Source organism: Apostichopus japonicus, chromosome 8 (genome assembly GCF_037975245.1).
Source record: "Apostichopus japonicus isolate 1M-3 chromosome 8, ASM3797524v1, whole genome shotgun sequence".
Lineage (NCBI taxonomy): Eukaryota > Metazoa > Echinodermata > Holothuroidea > Aspidochirotida > Stichopodidae > Apostichopus > Apostichopus japonicus.
In genome coordinates this window covers 28854593-28875695 of record NC_092568.1, presented here as the reverse complement: position 1 = coordinate 28875695, position 21103 = coordinate 28854593, and the positions used below count along the sequence as shown (strand labels likewise).

At 37.7% G+C, this 21103-nt stretch overlaps 1 protein-coding gene across 5 annotated transcripts in view; it reads right to left on the bottom strand.

Annotated features, from left to right (window-relative positions):
• LOC139971468 (poly [ADP-ribose] polymerase tankyrase-like) overlaps positions 1-21103 on the bottom strand; it is a 57436-nt gene that overhangs the window by 10928 nt on the left and 25405 nt on the right. For all 5 annotated transcript variants that reach the window (XR_011794393.1, XM_071977961.1, XM_071977964.1 and 2 more), the window contains exons 17-42: positions 20833-21057; positions 20576-20602; positions 19935-20072; positions 19069-19224; positions 17797-18351; positions 17295-17330; positions 16794-16872; positions 13628-13821; positions 12500-12552; positions 11757-11869; positions 11271-11505; positions 10323-10485; positions 9457-9533; positions 9006-9270; positions 8615-8770; positions 7961-8075; positions 7211-7331; positions 5948-6203; positions 5032-5134; positions 4303-4380; positions 3377-3627; positions 2622-2806; positions 2017-2122; positions 1387-1562; positions 940-1078; positions 262-383 (exon numbers count right to left, since the gene is read on the bottom strand). Coding sequence is in view for 4 of the 5 variants with exons in the window: in XM_071977961.1 (XP_071834062.1) it covers positions 262-383; positions 940-1078; positions 1387-1562; positions 2017-2122; positions 2622-2806; positions 3377-3627; positions 4303-4380; positions 5032-5134; positions 5948-6203; positions 7211-7331; positions 7961-8075; positions 8615-8770; positions 9006-9270; positions 9457-9533; positions 10323-10485; positions 11271-11505; positions 11757-11869; positions 12500-12552; positions 13628-13821; positions 16794-16872; positions 17295-17330; positions 17797-18351; positions 19069-19224; positions 19935-20072; positions 20576-20602; positions 20833-21057 (4124 nt within the window). In the remaining variant the exon portion in view is untranslated. The remainder of the gene's footprint in view (positions 1-261; positions 384-939; positions 1079-1386; positions 1563-2016; positions 2123-2621; positions 2807-3376; positions 3628-4302; positions 4381-5031; positions 5135-5947; positions 6204-7210; positions 7332-7960; positions 8076-8614; positions 8771-9005; positions 9271-9456; positions 9534-10322; positions 10486-11270; positions 11506-11756; positions 11870-12499; positions 12553-13627; positions 13822-16793; positions 16873-17294; positions 17331-17796; positions 18352-19068; positions 19225-19934; positions 20073-20575; positions 20603-20832; positions 21058-21103) is intronic.

Sequence of the window (21103 nt, the reverse complement as noted above, 5' to 3'; positions counted from 1 at the left end):
TACAGAAAAGGTTAGGCTCCATACCTCTGCTTTAAAACTGTGGTAGGTCTAAACTGTTAGTGTTTATTTTGAAAGGCAATTGACATTCTCAAGATTTTGAAACAACTGTTGTATTTTAATACATTGACGTAACAAACGAATAATGTAGTGTTTTGTTCACATGTGTTAATGGCTAGGTAAATTACAATGCAAATACAACTCAGTTTAGTCAGCTACTTCAAGAATGAGGTTGTCTTCGTTTCCAACTCATAAAATGTTTACCTTATAGCTTCCAGTTTCCCTTTTGCTTTCAAAAGGACGTCTTCGTCAAGTCTTCCAAATGGCATTGCTTTCATGTCAATTTCACTAGACCTCTGAACAGCCTCCAAAGGTTCCAGTTGCGTCTGTAAACAAAACAATCCAGTAACTTTGAGATATTACTTCATTTGCACAGAATTCTTTCAGACACAGATGCAAACAAGAAAACATGACAAAGCTGTAAAATAAAAAATATCAGATTCTACCTAACGTAGTTGTTCGATTGCAGCATGCTGACTATTGCTCTGGTGTTCTCGTATTTGTTTACTCCGAATTCATCACTTACAATGCCGCTAAAACAACTTCAACTTTAACAAGAAAAGCTGCTTTCTATTCATTTCGATGATTCATTCATTTCTCCATTATTCACAACATTATTCAACCTCTTGGTATTTGGAAGACATTAAGACACTGTGTTTCTGTCTTGTCTTATGACTGAAGCATGGATAAAGTTTTCACCAATTATCTGGCTTTGAATTCTTTAATTCACATTCCCAGAAAAAAAAAAAACCTAGACAGGGTAAGTATTATTAATAATCGTTCATCTACTCTGTAGTAAGATTAGAAAATGCAGTTTACTCAGCAAATTTAACCTCCCCTCTTCCCACCACCCCCTCCTACTTTAATCAGAGTAGTACTTACAGCCTCTGTCATTAAGGCCTTCAAAGACTGTGATAATTTGGATGGAGGGCAGAGGGAAATATCAAACGATAGCTTGCTTCTCTTGGAGCGAGGAACTTGGAAAACGAGTAACTTAAATTTGCCTCTGATGGGTTTAAATCTGGAAAGAAAAAAACAAAGATTTAAAAAATAATCAAATTTGGATTCACTTCCACGTCCAACATGCACAGGGAAAGATGTCTGTAAATACCGCGACACACATCATTCATTTTAAAAGTTGAAAGGGCAAAGGAAAATGACAATCACAAACACTTCAAATAGTTCCAATTAAATGCAAGTAATTTTGCCTAGTTTCCTTCTACATTTCCCATTTGCCAAGAGTGCCTGTGGATCCGAAAAATTTTCCTTCAACGTCTTTGCCTCTTGGCAGCATCAGACCGTTCCTTAAATGTATAACGTTCTACTTACTCTTTGTATTGTGACCATACATTTCCAGTTTTGATCTTGAAAATCTTTTTAAACTCCTCCGTGGCCGAGGCATCAGAGGTATACGGTGTGCACTGATGTTGACCAACGCATCCGACTCGGCCGGATTTTGTGAACAGCAAGAAGACTTCCTTCCCTTTCTCTCTCTGGAGTATGATCTGAGTTTGACAAAAACCGTAGGTTAAGATTAAATCAAACATATGAATGACTTGAGATCGATTGCTTATTAAGGATTAGTCATAAGTTTATCTTCAGTTTCCATTTTTTTTTTGTTAGCCCTACTCGCATCGGTCGCTGATGATTTTAAGTCCAGACTAAACATTGCTGTGTCCCTAAAGTCTTCACCAGTTTTAAAAAGTGAAGTCAACATTTATTAATCCAGGTCCAAATTTCTACTTTAAAGTGAGCTGTTATCTTTTAATAACGATTGCTATTATGCGATGTTAATGATATGTCAAATGTAATTGGAGGAGAAATGCTCACACGGCTAGATGCGATAGTCTAAACCTGTGAACAATAGCCTCAGAATAATAAAAAACTCGGCCGACCGAATGTCTAGAAACTTTTAACATCAAGATTATTTCATGCGATATGGAATGTCTAGAAACTAACCTGCATTTTGTAGTAGAGGTTCATGCCGTATGTTCCTTGTTTTACATCAACTACAGTCAGATAAACACTGTATGGAATGTTTTGTTCCTTGTCCTTCAAAACCTCACTTCAAAGCAAACGGAAAAACAAACAAAAAACAAAAAAAATCTTGATATATTATAGATACAGTTTAACAGACATAATTTTTTTTCTTTTTTCTCTGTAACCAATAGAGATGAAGCTGTTCTCTCATGATGATGTTGACTTTTGCTTTCTTATTCTCTCATTTGTACATTGCATTACCTCAAACCAGATGAGATGAGAGTGTGTGATCATAACAGGTTACTGGTTGGTTGGTGGTATTTACATTTAAGCACCACTAGGCCTGAGTCGGGTTCCCGGGTCCCCGACCGAACATTCAGGTACCCGAATCGAAAACGCACAAAACGGGTACCGTTTTTAAGTTTTAGTCATTCTTAATGATACCTTTTCGTGTGTGGAAAAAATCATTTAAAACCAAAGAAGAAAATATTAAACCGGTGAAAACTACTCAAAATTGGAACCTTAAATCCATCGCAACGGCGTACGTAAAATACTACATTCCCTCTTCAAAACATTAGACTTACCTTCCCTCAGTGCATCCTGAATCAGGGTCCACCTCTGCTTCTCTGCCACTGGCTGATGGTAATGCTGAATCACCAACCTCCTGAGCTTTTAACCTCTCCAACATCTTACCAGCATCTGCTTTAATGTCAAACCTATGAGTAGGAGGCTCTACTTCCTGATGGACTGGTACCAGTGGAAGTGGTACCTAACGACAAGAAACAACAAGCCCAATATTGGATCAGAATACCACAATAGTACTACTACACGCTCTTGCGTTACGGGTTATAACTATAGTATTAATGATCCTTCAAGGTTTACATGTTTAGTTACCATATTATTAGGATCTTATGACTTTGACCTCTGATGAACCCAAATCAACTTTGACCTTTGCTAACAGCCTGCAGGGTGTTAGTACTCATATACAGTTGCTCTCTACGCTACGTACAACTTTCATCAGCGTTTTACTTAGGGAGTGATTGTGTTTACAAGGTTTTAAGACTTTGACCTCTGATGACCTGAAACGTTCTTCAACTTCCACAAAAACAATTGGTTTCTGTACTCAGCAAGATGGGCCTACATACCTAGTATACCCTTACAAAACAAGGCTCAGTATTTGAATAATAGTTTTTACAAGCTTCTAAGAACTTTGACCCATGTTGCCCTCAAATAAACTTCAAGAATATTGTTTTCAAACTCAGACAGTATTATGAGTTGCTTCTAGAAGCTGAGTCACACCCCAGATATCTACTTTTTAAGGTCTACGTATAGCTCTCACCTCTCCTGAAATATTCAGCACCTTATGCAAGCCCTTCAACAGCTTCTCGAGATGTAACTCTTTGGCATAGTCTAACACAGTCTTTCCACTGGAATCCTTCGAGTCCAGAGGAACTTTACACTTGGCGAAGAATGCAAGGATCTCCTCATTCTCGTAAGTACCGTATTTGCAAGTGTTGACCATGTAATGGACGGCGCATCGGCCGTACTTGTCTACGGCAGTCACGGCAATCTTTTGTGGGAAATCATCGTCTGTGGAGAAGAGAGAGAAAGGTAATTAAGAGATCATTTGACACTAATTAAGCAGATTATAAATGCAATACCTAAAGACAAATCATAAGCAAGATTCATGTGGGTCTTCCTTGTATGAGAGATACTGTTCAAATTTTACCATATTTACCACATGAACTAAACTTGTCTTACAAACTGCTAAACTAAAACTATTGCTTACTAACACTGGACATCCTTCAGTCAGGTCAAAATTTCTTTTTCAAAATCAAACCAAACACCAAGGATTGAATATCATAAGCAAACAGAATTAAATGTTTGACCAACTACTGGTAACCAATTTTTTTTAAATAATTGTAAAATTTTGCCCAGCAAATGATCATTTCTTCTCTATTGGCAATATTTATCTAAGTTGATACTTCACCAAACAAACAAAAAACGGGAGTGTTTTTTTTTCTCTTTAAGCAAACAGAAAATTACAATAAAAGAGTTTGATTTGAATCAGCTTGGGTAAGTTTTTAACATAAAAACAAATAAGGAAAAGAATAAGTAAACAGAGCGTACAAACTTATCGAGATAACGAAAGAACGAAATAGAAAACATAAAACTATTGAACTGTTAAATATAATTGAAACTATGAGGGAAAAACAATGCTCAGAAATAATTGATAGCGGTAAATATTACAGCTCCACCACTTACACAACTCCCCGTCCACATCCATCTTCTCTGTAGCGCCCTCTTCTGACCTATCGACAGAATTACCTCCTGATGCGGTTTCTGAAGAATTTAAGGAAAGGTTGTCAGAGAAAAAATTGCAAGAAAAGCAATCAAACCAGCACCGAAAAGAGCACAAATTCATAGTATTCCGGGTTTTGGAATATAAATGTTTTTGTTACTTAAATATCTTTTAGTCCACAGGTACCAGAAAATTCATACATGGAATTGCAGATATCGATGAATACTTTCCATCGAAATGGCATTCCCTATTTTATTGTTTCTTTTCAAAGAGAACTGTTTATATCACGAATTGATCTCCAGCTGCCATCCAATCCACAAATAACGAGAAAGAACATTTCTGTCATTTAAGATGAACAACGCAATAGCTGCTTACTGATCTAAGGGGATACTTTTGGTTCCCTCTTCTTGAATGGTCAAGGCTCATCCTACCGTTCCATTAAGAGATGAACAATAATAAAAGGTACCTACATGTCTCTGGATTAGAGGAAAACTTCAGGTCTCCCCCCCCCCCAACCACCCTCCACCTCCCCCTGAATGGTTTAGGCTTTTCTCATGTTCATCTTCATTTAAGATGAAAACGTACTCACTCATAACTGGCATGGGGGACATTTTGGGTTCCCCACCCCCCTCCCCCTAAAAGTTTAGGCTTTTCTCATTTTCATTAAGATGAAAATGGACAATATCACTCACTCATCTCTGGCTTGGGGGATACTTTGGTTTCCTTCCTCTTCGCTGGTATCGGCTCATCCTTCTCATGCAGACCGAATAAGAGCTTGATGATTCCAAGATCATTCTAATACAAACAAAGGAAACAGAAACTCAAGAATTGATGTGGATAAAAAGGATAGAGAAATTTACAAGGTACTGTATGTTCTTACTGGTAATCACAAGAATAAACAGATTTATCCACTGTTCTTACATTGGGTTGAAGGGGAAGTGGAAAGGAAGGAGGAGAGAAAGGAGGAGAAGGAGGAAGAAGTGAGGAGGTGAGAAGGAGGGAAGGAGGAAGAGAAGAGAAGGAGGGAAGGGGAGGGTTACATTCAATATTTAAAAAAAAACAATTTAAAACATGAATTATTGGTGATACCACACTCTAGCACTAGCAGAAAGGTTAGGCACCCAAAAACATAACCTGTTATTGAAGTCCACAAAATTTGCTCCTGGGAAAATGAAAATTAGTCATAAATTGCATTGGGTTTTGCAAAGAAAGAAATCGGTGTTGGCTTTAAAGTGGTCTATTATTTGCTAATTAGGGTCGGCTAAATGGTGGTAGCTAAAGTCTGCACACATCTCATACTTTGACTGAGCAGTATTGAGATATGTTTGAATAATTACATGACTTGGTCAGAATAATTTATATCTAAAACTAATTAGTCAAACCTCAACACAACTTTGCCAGCTTTAAGGAACTTAAGTCTTCAATGTCCTCTTCCAACGGTGGTATCAAGTCTTATTTACCAGGCCATATTGTCACACAGTGTACTAGAGCACCTGTTTTTGCTTGGATCCATCAACAGTATTTCTACGTCAACTAATGAGTCCATTTGGAAGCACGCTCTTGACTAGAAAATAGTAAATTACTCAATTACATCTTAAAACTACGTACCATTTTGACGGCATGCATAAGAGGAGTGACCTTGTCCGGATCTGCAAAGTTGGGGTCAGCCCCGAGGTCCAGGAGGAGCTTGACCATTGATTTATCCCTGGCCAGGATGGCCCCGATCAGAGGGCTGAACTGGCCGATGGGTCCATCCCAGAATAAATAGAAGTCATCTGGATCCATTTCTGGCTCCTGAAGTATCAGGTCTCTTCGGGGCAGAGGCATATTTTGATCCAAGGTCACACCACATTCCAAAAGAAATCTACATCAAAAATAACAAGAAAGCAATAATGATGGGTGTGATGAGGAGACTGTTGTTTCACATCCCTGAAAAGTTTGGAAGAGAAAATAAATTATCAGCCAGAACAGGATTCATGGCCAGTGACCTCAGATTTATTGGTGCCTGTGTTCCCGACATGAATGGTTCAAACTTCTTTTCCTTCCATTTTTTCCATGTAGACTTCAGTTGTTGAATTACTTAATACATCTGTGGTACTGTCAGGTACTTCAGTAAAATGCTGATTATGATATTGATATTAGTTTGCTAATTACGTATGTCATCTTACTAACAATACATAAACCAGTCTAATTGCATGTCATGTATCTATCTGGACATCAGTCGACGATCTTCACACAAGAAGTTAAACAACTTTGTTACAACAGTATAGCTAGGAGAGAGCAACCTGGAAAAGCAAGGGGATGGAGGGGGGGGAGGTGGGGTGTACTTATTGTATTGTATAATTTCAATGTTTAATTAATATTATCATCAGTAAACTTTAGATGTAATCAATATCTGATGCTACTCTGTCTCTCAACTAATTACCTGGCAGAGTAAATCCTTCTAAACAGGTCTGCACATTACTTTCAAGTGCTGCAGAGTAAAAACCAAGACTTTCAAGTGTTACAGAGTACAAACCAAGACTTTCAAGTGCTACAGAGTACAAACCAAGTCTTTCAAGTGTTACAGAGTACAATCCAAGTGTGTTACAGAGTACAATCCAAGAGTGTTACAGAGTACAATCCAAGAGTGTTACAGAGTACAATCCAAGAGTGTTACAGAGTACAATCCAAGAGTGTTACAGAGTACAATCCAAGAGTGTTACAGAGTACAATCCAAGAGTGTTACAGAGTACAATCCAAGAGTGTTACAGAGTACAATCCAAGAGTGTTACAGAGTACAATCCAAGAGTGTTACAGAGTACAATCCAAGAGTGTTACAGAGTACAAACCAAGACTTTCAAGTGTTACAGAGTACAAACCAAGACTTACTTTAGCGTTCCCTCTAATTGCTGCATATCATTGTCCAGTCTCCAAAACACTGCAGCCAAGGGAGAGCGACCTTTGACATCGGTGCTCCTCAGTAGTTGTAAACATTCTTCTCTCCTGTGGTCTAGAATATACAACAAGTTCTCTCTTAATGATGAAATGTCCAGAGTAAAAATACTATAATGATAACTTTGCATTTAATTAAACCTTCACTTATCAGTGATCTATTGTTCTGAACATGACCTAAGCTTCAACAAAATGGCACTACCACACAACAAAACACAAACAAGACTTGCTTCTTCATGACCTAACGATGATTAAGTAACAACCAGAACAACACTCTTGAACAGCCTATGCATCTGTTTGTGAGTGAAAGACTTTTCGGGTGAAGAGTTTACAAATTTGTTTTTAGCGATTTCCTCGATGTGGACGCTTTGTCAACTTCAGTGTTTGTATAATTGCCAATCGCTTTAAGCAAGTCCTCAACGACAGTCGGTATGCTCTCAGATATTCCAGGAGCTTTCAATTAAAAGGCATGCAAAATGTATCTATAAATTGTATGACTCGTCTGACATGATGATAGCCTCGATAAATACCCAAGAATTTTTTTTTATAAAACTCAAGAAATGAAGTTAAAATCCAAATTCCATGATTGACCACATACTAAACATTTAAAGTGGTCTGTTGTGATGCTTCGGTAGTCTCATTCAGTTTAATTAAAAAAAAAAAATCAGCGAGGAGGATGGCACTCACCTATAAGCATCTTACAAAATTCTGCCGATTGGTCTAGAGCAGCATAAGTTAGAGGTGAGCATTGATGCTTATCCAGTCCAAGACCAACACCTCTCCTTAGTAATTCATTTCCAACCTGTGTCAGTAAATAAGCAACTCAGTGTTAACTTAATCATCTCTTAAAGTGGCTTCTGGAGTTATTGTGAATATATTTTTACAACAACAAGAAAACAGAGTTTTCTTTTCACATCGTAGAGGTTTACCGTAGACGTAACTCTCGCTTTGTCTAGTCTAACAAGTGGAAAGAAAAATTCAGTAGCAATTAATTAGAAGTCATGATTAAATAGTACAAATATATAAGATATCTTTGAAATCAAGATTTCAGTTACTTCTATCACATATTAATACTGGAGGGAGGGGGGGGGGGGGTTGGTAAGGAAAATGAAGTAGAGACCCTCAGTGAGTATTCGAGTGGAAGGTTAGAACGACAGAATTATTTCGGTTCTCGTTTGTTTACATGGCTCGGGTATTCGAGTAGAAGGTAAGAACGATGTCAAAATGCTTTCTGTTCTCGTCTGTTTACTAGGCTTGGGTTCTTATTTTGTAGAGATTACCACCACCGGACTGATTGACTGCACGCTATAATGATCAGCCGTCACCTATGCTAACACCTACCTCGAGGTGTAATGGCGTTGTCTTTGTCGGCATGATATACGTGAGGATGTGCAGAAGGTTTTGTCCCTGAGCATTGACTGCTTCGACGTCTTTATTTGCCTTGATCTTCGACAAGAGGCTCAGGGCCAGTTGGAAGCGACTCTCATCGATAGCGGCCTGTTTTCAATCATTTGAAAAGGAGAGTAAAAATACATTTATTTGATAACTCTCTCAAAACAGTATCTAATATTCATATCATGCGAGTTTGCGTCTTTTGTGGCAACAGTCAGGCTCTCTGATTGCCGTGTGTATACCACCTGTACACAATACAATAACACAAAACAAACAAAACATACACAAAATAATAATACCACTGTGACATCTGACGGAAAAATGTTTGCAATAAATGTACCTCGACCACAGCAGTCTTGGAGAGTCCAGCTCTTTCCAAGTGGTCCATTAACAGAAACAGGACACCGTGCCATTGCCGCTGGACGACTTGGCTGATCAAGGAAAAATTGAATGTTTTCAACGGTGGCCAGGGTTTCATTAGCTCCCAGTGCCAGTACTTATTGAATTTCTCAATCTTGTGCTCCCACTCTGCGTACTTCCTGGCTCTGACCTTGAGAGGGTTAGTGACATCTACGTTGTCATTCTGTAGTAGCGCGATGGTCGTGCTGTGAAAAACAATTTTTTGGGGCCAGTAAAAGTAAACTTTTTCACTCATTGAATTTTAATGACTCAGCATTTTCTTATCAGCTTACAAGCTTTGCTAAAGGATAAAGCAAAACACATGGTTAGAAACAGCCCCATGTGGAACCCACATTGAAATCAGAAAAAGAAAAAAACAACTATATACATACCCCTCTTGCTTCATGGATACAGCCAAGTTTAACGGTGTGTTGTTAAGGATATTCTTGGCATTGATGTTTGGCACTCGCTGAAGAAGATGGAAAGATACGTAATTGCAAAGTATTAATTTTTATCAGGCTGCTAGTCGAATAGATTGTGTGGTATCTATATCAAAAAGAGTTTGATTTACCACAACTTATTCACACATATTGACAATTTACCTTAATTTCTCAACATTTAGCTTTTCGTTTGACATTGTGATAATTTTTTTTCAGTTTGAACTTCTTTGTTGTTGTTGTCGACGTTCCATAGCTTTGCAAGACCATGTTGTTTTTTGTAGTGTCCGTAATACCTCATAATTACCTCTTTGTCTTACTTATTTCTGTTACTTCTTGGTTTGTAAATGATGCATGTCAAAGAAATTTGACTTGAATCTCAAAATGGCCTTCAAACTTTTGTGAAAAACAGCTCAACGACCTCATATACATTCTTTACTATAAAGAACAACTCTTGAGGTACGGTAAAATGTTTAATAGCTGCAAAACTAAGAAAGGAACTTATGTCTTTGATTCATGATGTTGGATACAAAACTAAGAAAATTACTTATGTCTTTTATTCATGAAATAGATCCAAACTAAGAAAAGAGGTTCTCATCTCTATTAAGTGGATCCAAAACTAATAAAGGTAATCATCTTTGTTATTCATGTAATAGATAAGAATGGTAAGGAAGAAAGTGGGAGAATGAATGGCGAGAGAAGGAGTTGCCGGAAGACAACATCCTTTTGTCATCGTTTTCTGACCGCCAATAGTATATGAGAATAGAAGATATTTGTTTGCTAGTTAGGCTTCCAGAGAGTTATCATGGCCGCTATCATACCTTAATCAGGTGCATGCATGAGATCGTAGCCCCGTGCTGAGCGGCTCGATGAAGCGGTGTATTTCCGTTATTGTCGGGGGTGTCTATTTTCCTGTTCTTCATTGCAGCTGTAAGCGCACAGACGACTTCAATTGGATCCACTGCAGCTTTGTTATCACTGTGACTGAAAATAGAGCAGGCAACGTAAGTCTGGGATTCATCTGGTATAAGGTGGCAAAGTTAGTAAATTATGTACATTTTTGTTTTTGTGAAGTCATAATCAAGGCTTGTCAAAATGTGTGAAAACATTCTTCAGGAAAATTTTCAAAAACAAGTGTCACGACAAAGTGTCACGAATAAGTGTCACAAAAAAGTGTGAAAATTGCCAACCCAAGCAGTGAAACACTTTTCTAGTGGTTTGGATAACAAGAGGTAATGGCATATTGCTTAGCATAAAGTAGATTTGGCAAATATTTCATGACATTGCTGAAAGCTGTGAAGTTGCCTCTCCTCCCACACACACCCCCCCCCCAACCCCTAAATACAGAAAAAAAATATCACTCAGAATGTCAGTTCATTAATGTTACATTTGTTTTGTATCTTCCTAACCAAAATATACAATAATAACATATAAATACATGTCCCTCCTTAGAACTAAAAGATCTACATGTTTGACTGTTCCTTTTCACAAAGTCATTAACTCTTTTAACCCAATACACAAAGTTTTGTGTCCCACCAATTTGCCAAAGTGCATCGTTTGATATCTTCCATCGTACAGACCTTTCAATTGCACACTTAACTTCATTATGTCTGTCTGTCTGTATATCTGTCAGTCACTTTGGTGGAATAAATAAAGCAGAGAGAAATCTTTTCAATGGCTTCATTATCCATTTTAACATATATCTTGTTGCCCCAGATTGTGACATATTCAATTTGCAATTCAACTCGGCACAGCTTCAAGTTACTTACAAGTTTGGGTACTTGGAGAAAGCGATGTGCAGGGGGATAGATCCGGTGTTGTCCTGGGCGAACGGATCGGCGCCGTGATCTAGGAGAAACTCAACCACTTGCGAACTGCTGTCTGCCTTGCCCGAGTGTACGTTTACAGCCAGGTGAAGAGGCGTCCTCTGCTGAACATTCTTGCCATTCATATCTGCTCCAGCATCCAGAAGAACCTTCAGTGTAGCACAGATTTCTCTCGGATCTGAAAAAAGTCAGTGATGAAGTTGATGCAAAGTTGACGAAGAAATGTAACGAAAATCCTTGGCGACAACAACGTTTGTTTCACTATCGAACACAATAAGCAACATGCCACATGAAATCCTGAATTTGAATAAAATAATAATTAATCTTTATACTGCCATGACTTGGCATCTACCACCATGTCAAGAAAATACCGACACCGTCGGTCATCCTGGTTTGAGAGGCTTACAAAGCACTTTGATAATGTCTTACCACAGGAAGAAGATGCAATAAAATGCAACGGCCCATCTTTGGAGGTTAAATCTTGACACTTTACATTAGCTCCCTTCTTCACCAGTTTTGTCACCAAAGAAAGCTCACTTAACCTGACAAAATAAAAAGACAAGTTCATTTTACATTCTTTACTTCTTGATCTCCCGAGAATATAAAACCAATTCAACTGAAATCTTTAAGAAGAGTATTTCCCTATATCGGAGAAGAAGAGCTGATGTCTTGTTAAGATTAAAAAATCTTAAAAAATTATCTTCAGCATTCTGGAGATTTTTACATGGTGACTCTTTTGAAAACCAAAAGTGGAAATTAAGATATCACCTAAATTAAAAATTGTTCTCATTTAATTCTGATGTTTATCTTTTTTGTCATCCTATAACAGCAAAATACTCAAAATGTTTTAATTATAGAGCCATATCAAATTATTAAAAAAGAAATTTTACCTCATAGTGGATATAAACAATGAGATTGAAAACAGAGAGAATTCAATCAAGTACATTAATATACTATTTAATTATTTGAAGAGTTTTATATTTAATTAATTATAATAATCATAATTATAATAATCATAATAATAACAAATCATAATAATAATACTATTTAATTGATTGAGAAGTTGGCATGATAAGATTCCCAATGTAAATATTACAACAATCAACTTTTGGCATTTCATAATTAGGTCATTTTCTTATAATACTTAATACAGAAAATAATTTCTACTCAACTGTGCAGCCAGTATAAGAGGTGACATAAAATTGACATCTGCCCCTGCTTCCAGCTGCAATCAGAAAAATTAAAAAAAAAAAACTTCATCAGGTTAACCATACCAACATAAACACCAAGGCCGGCTACAAAATGTCCTTGCTTAGGTTGTAACGATTCGTTGCACCTCGGACATTTTATGGTTTTGGTTGTCCAACTAGACTAGAACTCTTCTTGACTACTGGATGAACATTGGATGAACATTGGATGAATGGAGCTATAAGTGCAAGAACCTTACTCCAACAAACCAAAAGATCTATTTTGTGGTATTTGCTTCCTCTCATTGATTGCTCGGACATCATCAACTTTCTTTTTCTGAATGCCAGAAAAGCAAAAGTTGGTAGTCCAACAGCATTACTGTAAAATGAGTGTTATCTAGAGTGCACATACACAAGGTCAGGCCTTTGTTTCTGACACAGAAAATAGTCACCTCGGGTTGCTGGACAACCCTCATAAACCAGCCTTGCTCATGGAGAATTTAACCAGCCTTGCCCATGCAGAATTTAACCAGCCTTGCCCATGGAGAGTTTAACCAGCCTTGCCCTTGGAAAATTTAACCAGCCTTGCCCATGGAGAAGTTAACCAGCCTTGCTCATGGAGAATTTAACCAGCCTTGCCCATGGAGAATTTAACCAGCCTTGCCCCTGGAGAAGTTAACCAGCCTAGCTCTTGGAGAAGTTAACCAGCCTTGCCCATGGAGAAGTTAACCAGCCTTGCCCATGGAGAGTTTACCAGTCTTGCCCTTGGAGAAGTTAACCAGCCTTGCCCATGGAGAAGTTAACAAGCCTTGCCCTTGGAGAAGTTAACCAGCCTTGCCCATGGAGAAGTTATCCAGCCTTGCCCATGGAGAATTAAACCAGCCTTGCCCATGTAGAATTTAACCAGCCTTGCCCATGTAGAATTTAACCAGCCTTGCCCATGGAGAATTTAACCAGCCTTGCCTGTGTAGAATTTAACCAGCCTTGCCCATGGAGAATTTAACCAGCCTTGCCCATGGATAATTTAAGCAGCCTTGCCCATGGAGAATTTAACCAGCCTTGCCCATGTAGAATTTAACCAGCCTTGCCCTTTTAGAATTTGAGCTTACATACCAAAATGTCCACTATGTGATGCTTCTTCTCTTTGATTGCTTCTATGAGAGGTGTTCTCCTTAAAGGAACACTTGGTGCGTTTACGTTAGGTTTGTACGATAGGAATGCCTCTAATACTGATGATAGTTCGGCTTCCTTCGTCCCCTTGGTTTTCTCCTCACAGTGGACTAGGATGTGAAGACAGGTTTTTGATTCTGAAAAGAACATTTTAGCCAAAAATTCTTAATGTTATACATTAAACATAACTTACAGAAATTTTAATTCCTTTGTTGTTACATTTTATCCAAAAATCTACTTACATTATATTTGCATACAGGGTAGGCCTAAACAGGTTACATGTTGCAAGTAAGTTTTCTAAGTAAATTTAAGACATAAAAATGACAGCAAAATTGTAAAGAAACTTGAAAAGCAAAGAAAGTTCAACGTAGAGTTCAAAGTAGAATGATTTTCAAACCCATAACATCAGGGTTACTCTTCCGACAACTGAAATATTCGGTTCTCAGTAGATGGTTGATCCCAAGTATTGTTTCATTTAGTTTAAATTAGGAATCAAGAACCAATTTTCTGGGGGGAGGAGGAGGGGGGGGGGGAAATGGCACTGTTGCTGACAGACAAGAAAAAAGTATTGTAACAGTTTATGATGTACTACATGGTACAAACACCTAATATCTAATACACTACTACACAAGGAAATAAAGTTAACCTATTCCAACCTTGTTAAATGAACATTTTACAATGATAGGGTATTAATTGGGCAGGGAGGGGGGGGGCATTTTGGGGTAGCGATTTCGAGCAGGTTGGGTGCCACTGGTTTATATGATTGTATACCAATGCAGCGACGTAGCCAGGAATTTGAAAGGGGGGAAGCAATTTTTGCGATTGATATGGATTTTCAAAGTTGTAGGCAGGACTATCTGAGCGGAGCGCCACCATCGGTTGGCGCGGAGCGTACAAGAAAATTTTTGGTTTTACAAACCCCCCAGATGGCAGGAAACAGCCCTTCCCGAATGTTCATTCTGGTTCCCTGGCCTCTTGCTAACTTGAGAAACCTCATTCAATATCACTTTTAAACCCAAAAAACAAACGAGTTAAAATAGTACGTAATTCAATAATACATAATGTATTAAAATTAGCAAGGTACACAAGGGCGGCGGAAGCACTTTTAATCTGGGGGGGGCACCGACGTCAAAGGGCACTTTGCAGAAATTCGATTGGACTGATGCAGCCTGATATTTAGTACCCTTTATAAATCTGATTGTATTATCTTATTTGCATATACACATCACTCCATCAACGCTCCCCCCCCCCCCCCCCCCCCGTCGTAGTAGTCTTACTTTTCAACTTCTGATACTTGTAGATACAAAGATAGGCCAGAAATGTCTTTCATACAACCATAGCCAGTAATTGTCTTTAATAAAACTGTAGCTAGTAAATGTTTATCGAAAAGGCTGTTTTGGAACTTGGAACGCCGATCGTGACAACAACAGGCAACAAAGTGCTGCAGCTCTATACATATAAAGTCTGTTAATCAACGATAGGCTTATTTGACTGTGGAATGTTCTCAACTGAAATTTTATCTGCGTAAACGGGTTCTTAAGTAGATGTTAAAAAACTGACAAGATCGTATCCTAGTCTTTTTCGGCGGGTAGAGTATTGAATGAAACCACACGCGATATGAATGACAGCCTAGATGACAGAAGAATAGGTCACCTAATTTAGCCATAATCTTGCTACGTTCATTTCAATAGTTTTTCTGTCTAGACTCTTAAACTCATCCAGCAAGCTTATGGATTTGAATTATGGGTGCTTTAATAAAAAAAGATAACTTGGCCAAAAAAAGTGTAGGCCCGGGCCTACAGTGCTACATACTGGCTACGCCCCTGATAGTTCTAAATTAGGATTAGATCTCTTACTGAAATATCGCTGACCTAATAGTACAAGTTTTATTTAGAAAAAGGGCACATTTTTAACCTGAGGAAAAGTGGGGGGGGCACTTGCCCCCTGTGCCCCCCGGTTCCGCCACCCTTGAAGGTACATGTACAGAGTAGTCTTACTTTTCAACTTCTGATACTTGTAGATGCAAAGATAGTCCAGAAATGTCTTTGATACAACTGTAGTTAGTAAATGTTTAAGTTAGCCTAATAAGAGAAGGCGAGAGCTATCCGACGATTGCCATCTGATGCAAATTTCTCAAGTGTTTTCTCAACTGAAATATTATCTGCGTAAACGGGTTCTAAACTACATGTTAAAAAACTGACAAGATCGGATCCTATAGTCTTTTTCGGCGGGTAGAGTGTTGAATGAAACTATCGTGCTACATACTGGCTACGCCCTGATCTTATGATATCATTATCAGCAGATTTTGTTTCCTGTTTAAATTCTTTTACATGTTCTTTTACATAATATATCAGAAAGACAAACATAGTGCTCTTTTACAAGTTTTCCAGTAGGATGATTCTTGTTTATTGTCCAATGTCTGGACTTTAATACATTTGACGAACTTAACTGATGGACAATATAAACTTTCATATTTTGTAATACAGCCAGAAATGCAGTGGCCTAAAAACAAATATCGTTATCGCAGTGTATTAGCAGTGTAATAATTATTTATAGGAAGTGCGTATCACGTACGATTGCTAGCTTAGCTTTATAACATGCTGTTCGTGCAACAACTTAGGACGACTCATTGAACGAACATTGTCGACGTTGTTGTGCATACAGTTTGTGACATTCCATAGAGTGCGGTTAGGTAGGCAATATGTATTTTATTACGCAGTGGCCAACTGTAGACTTGTAATTGGCTATAAGCTAAATTTAGCTAATTGCATCTGCCAAACTAAGTAAGTAGTTGAATCAGTAGGCGTGAATGTTACTACGATTACAATCGAGTTAACGGAGCTGACGAGTATTCAAGATCAAAAGAGCACTGACAAAATACCATGCTAAAAAAACGACAGTTTAAAAAAAAAAAATAGACACTGAAAGGGGGGAGCGGTCGCTCCCCCTGCTCCCCCCCTGGCTACGTCCCTGTACCAATGCACCATCAAAGAGACAGTTGCCTTCAAAACTGAGCCATGGCAAAATGATTCCACAACAGACTTTTTAACGACTATAGTCTAAATGACTTTTTCTTCAAAATATTTGTTCAATGATGCTGTGTTCTTACCTCCTCCTTTAAGGTCTTTCGCTGAAGTGGAGACTTCTGTCATCGCATTGATATCACATTTGGCTCTTTCAACAAAACCCTTCATGAAGGAAACATCATGCAAAAGTATATATTTACATTTAAATATGGTGTTTAAACATACCTGCTGGTATGTTTAAGGCATCGAAAAGAACGTTTTTGAACAGGTTGAAAGCAATGTCAGTATAAAGTCATATTCAAATGTTCATACTCCACAAAATATGTGACACTTTCCTTGAGTCTAAATGTCATGACAACAACATCCAAGATAAATACAAGATTAATTCCAATCCAAGATAATCTCCAAGATAAAACATACAAGATAAATTGAAGATACAGAACAATTTTACATTGTTGTTGCTCTCGGTTTCTTAAACATCGTCTATACCTCTGAACAAGCTTATCACAGCTTGTGGACATACAAGAACTAAAATCCAATATCCCACAAACAAACATAAAATGACTACCAAAACATTAACTTACCTTTAAAAGGGTAATCACATCTTCTTTCAAGTTTTTCTGTTGAGAGGAAAAAAATCAATGACAATATCTTTGTATTGATGATGTCCACTATATGATGAGACTACTTTCAATCTGTTATTCACTGAGCATTTATTGAATTGTTAAATCCATTTTATTATTTTTTCTTTTCAAGTATTTCGACCCACCCCCATAAATGTCATTCATGATATTATAAATAATAATAAATAAATAAAAACCAAATATTAAAGTGCTGTTATCATGGATTAAAACAAGCTCAAGAGCACTGTACAAAAGAACCAATACCTGGAATATGATAAAATTACCAAACTTAAGAAAACCTAAAAGTAATAACAACAGCAAAAAAAGTAAAAAATGATATAAGACAGGATTATAAACCACCATAAAGAACATACAAATATAAATATATAAATATACATATAAACATGGGCACAGAAATGTGAATAAAACAACGAATAAGATTAAACCAAATTAATGAACTCACCCTGGTCGCACCATGGCAGACATTTGTATATTCTTGACATAACCTGTGAAGCGGTGTAAAGCCCTCTGTGTCTCTATCAGCGGCCAAGTGGATGAGCTGAGGCACCAGGCCGACGGTTCCACTGCCAATCACCTTCCGGGGGGGATGCTCCTCTACCTCCATGGGGGTCACCTTCTCCGTCTCGTCCTTGGTCGGTGTTTGCGACTTGACGTTTCCCCCGACCTGTTCCTGCTTAGGACTGCTGGATATTTGAGGAAGACTGTTCTCTTTGCCACCGCCGCTGCTGGTGACAGGGTTGGAATTATTTGTGAGTTCGTTTTTAGTGTCGTTGTTGCTTATTACTATCTTCGGTTTCTCCTCTTTGACTACCATGGGAAGCTTTTCTGACCCTGGTAACTTATCCCTCAAATGATTTGCCTCTTGTTCCAGAATTGGCATTTGAGCAGAGCTGGCATTTGATGGATCCTTGATATCTGGCGGTTGGATGAATTCTTTGACAGGAGTCAACAATTTGTTGTTAGTTGGACTTTCCTTATGTAGTTCCGGCTTCCCCAACTGCAAAAGTGGAAGGAAAATCAAAGCTTACCTCTGAAACTTTAGATTAAAATAATCTTATATTTTATTTATAACATTAATAAAGTTGCATTTTGTGGTGGAAAGATAAATGGCAAATACTGAAAGAATCCCTTCACATTCTCATCTCAAATTTAAAGACACTGGTCTGGTTGCATTACCATATTCCACATATTTTGACTCAAAGCAACCAAGTTAGTTCTAGGACATATAAATTGTATAAAGTTATCTTCTTATGGTTGAAATAATTGCTTCATGTTTGCTTTGAAAAGGCACATAATTTCTCATTTTTCAAATGATGTTGAATCTAGTTCTTGGGCATTTTTTACAAAAGCAGTAGCAATACAATCTCTGTTCAACACAAGTTAACCACACAAAGGATATGGCTATTTACATCACAAAAAAATGTGATCCTAACCAACCCCTGGGAAAGCACCCATCAACCCTAGGAAAAGGAAAATGGATTTTAAAACAAAAAATGTGATCCTAACCACCCCCTGGGAAAGCATCCATCAAACCCTAGGAAAAGGAAAGCTGATTTTAAATCACAAAATGTGATCCTAACCACCTCCTGGGAAAGAATGGAGTCCTAACCACGGTGTTATTACCATCGGTGTTATAGAGAATATACTTATTCTTATTTCATATGTTAAATTTTTCCTTGTTACATGATTAGAGCCTACGCTTGGTAGAACTTACCATCTCACAGAGGAACTCAAACATCTCAATCTGACTTGTATCTTTGATACCTCTGCTCATGGCGTGTAAAATGTTTTCACCGTTCTCGTTGGCATCTAGAGACAGTTGCGCTCCGTTCTCGATGAAACAGTGGATCAACGAGGAATTCAGATGTTTCTGGAGAGAGAGCAAAAGACAGTTAAGTTTCATTATTTTTACTCAAACTGTATAAGTTCAAACTTAAAAACAAATATTGTTCACATTATTGATTTAACAATAGTGTAAAAGTAAGTAGGCCTGACATTTCGATCCTAGCAGGATCTTCTTCAGAGGCTAAATGACAAGTAACAGTAACAGAAGGGACAAAAACACGCACAGTAATAAACTTTCTCAGAAAGAGAAATGTTGAACAATTTATTCATTCATCTAGTTCAATGGATGCAAAACCACTATTTAAAACATCTTATTTTTACAAGAATGACCAGATCTTTACAACATATATCTTCTTTCTGCTCCTAGCTGCAAATGTTGTCCATATTCTTGTTAACTATATTCATTTTTACAAATTTACTGGTCTGTTTTATTTGTTGGTAAAACTTGTGCTCTCTTACTTCTTGATTATTTGCCCCTTGGAGAGATCCTACTTCTTTTGTAATGTAAGGCCTTCAAACTTGCATACATTTTACCTACACAGATCTTTCTTAGTATACAAGCTATTCTTTATTATCTTTCTCAAACACTGTACTTGAAATTGTCCAAAGTTGGATAGACTTGTGGATTATTTATGAAATGCTTAAACATCTTTTTTTATATCAAATTTAGCATGTGCACTGAAAGGTAAGTATCTTTGCCTGTTATTGTCATAGCACAATTTGTAACCAAGTTACCTGTTTGACGGCGATACCCAGGGCGGTTTCATGATTGGTTGTAGGGGTGGAAGGGCTACAGCCATTCTTGACCAAGACATTTGCCATCTTCAGGGCGACTTCTTCGTGTATTCCAGCATCGTGACCATCAAGATGTTCCTTTTTTGGAGGGAAAGTATTAAATTCGGTAATTTTCATAAATAAAACAATGCTTATTATTTGATACACACCAGAGATGAGCTTAATATTTTTTTTTTTTAAACGAGATAGATTCATTATTCTCAAAGACCGATTTATTACTTTGTATCTCAAAAAAGGACGCAAATCGTACGACGTACTCCTCATACATATTCGTTTGGGATCATAGGCAACATATCTTGGGTGCTTTGATTACTCAGATGATTGTTTGACCCCAACAGGAACTCCTTCAGAGGCAAAGTTTACCTTTGAAGGGATCCTACTAACAATCAAAAAGCCCCCCCCCCCCCTCTGACTCCTATATATCAATCTACACAGACTTTTTGGAGTACACAAACAGTTTAGTTAACATATTTTTTTCTTTCTTTTGTAAGTGAAGTAAATAAGATAATCCTAAATAATCCATAATAACTATACTGGTTAAATGCTTTGCATTCATTGAAGAGAAAAATAGAAATACTTACAGCGGTATTAGATGCAAGATGATGCAACTGGAAGACAAACCAAAAGAGGAAAATTAGTCTATAAAAATTGTTTTTTATTATCAAAACAACTCTATACAAGTATCATTTTCTGAACCATCATTTTGCTAATTTGAACATTACGACATAAACATCTGTGAGGTCAAAGAATTGACAGTCCTCAAATGCTTCAATTCACAAAAAAAACTTGTAATAAAACATTTTTTTTTTTTGGGCAGAATAATTCCTTCCACACTTACTGCATTCCATCCGATGAAATCTCTCGTGGTAGCATCTGCTTTCTTCTCTTCGACCAGGAAGAGAAGGCTTTTCAGTCGAGATGGAGTCAGATCAAATTTCACTGCCATGGTAACCATTGTCCATCCGTCAGCGTCCCTCATGTTCACGTCCGTCCCCGGTTCCTTCAGGAGGAGGTCGACACATCCTAGATGACCTTTCAGAAAAGCTATCCAGTATGGCGGCACCTGAAATAAGGAGGAATTGGAGGGACATCCACTAAAGATATCTTCA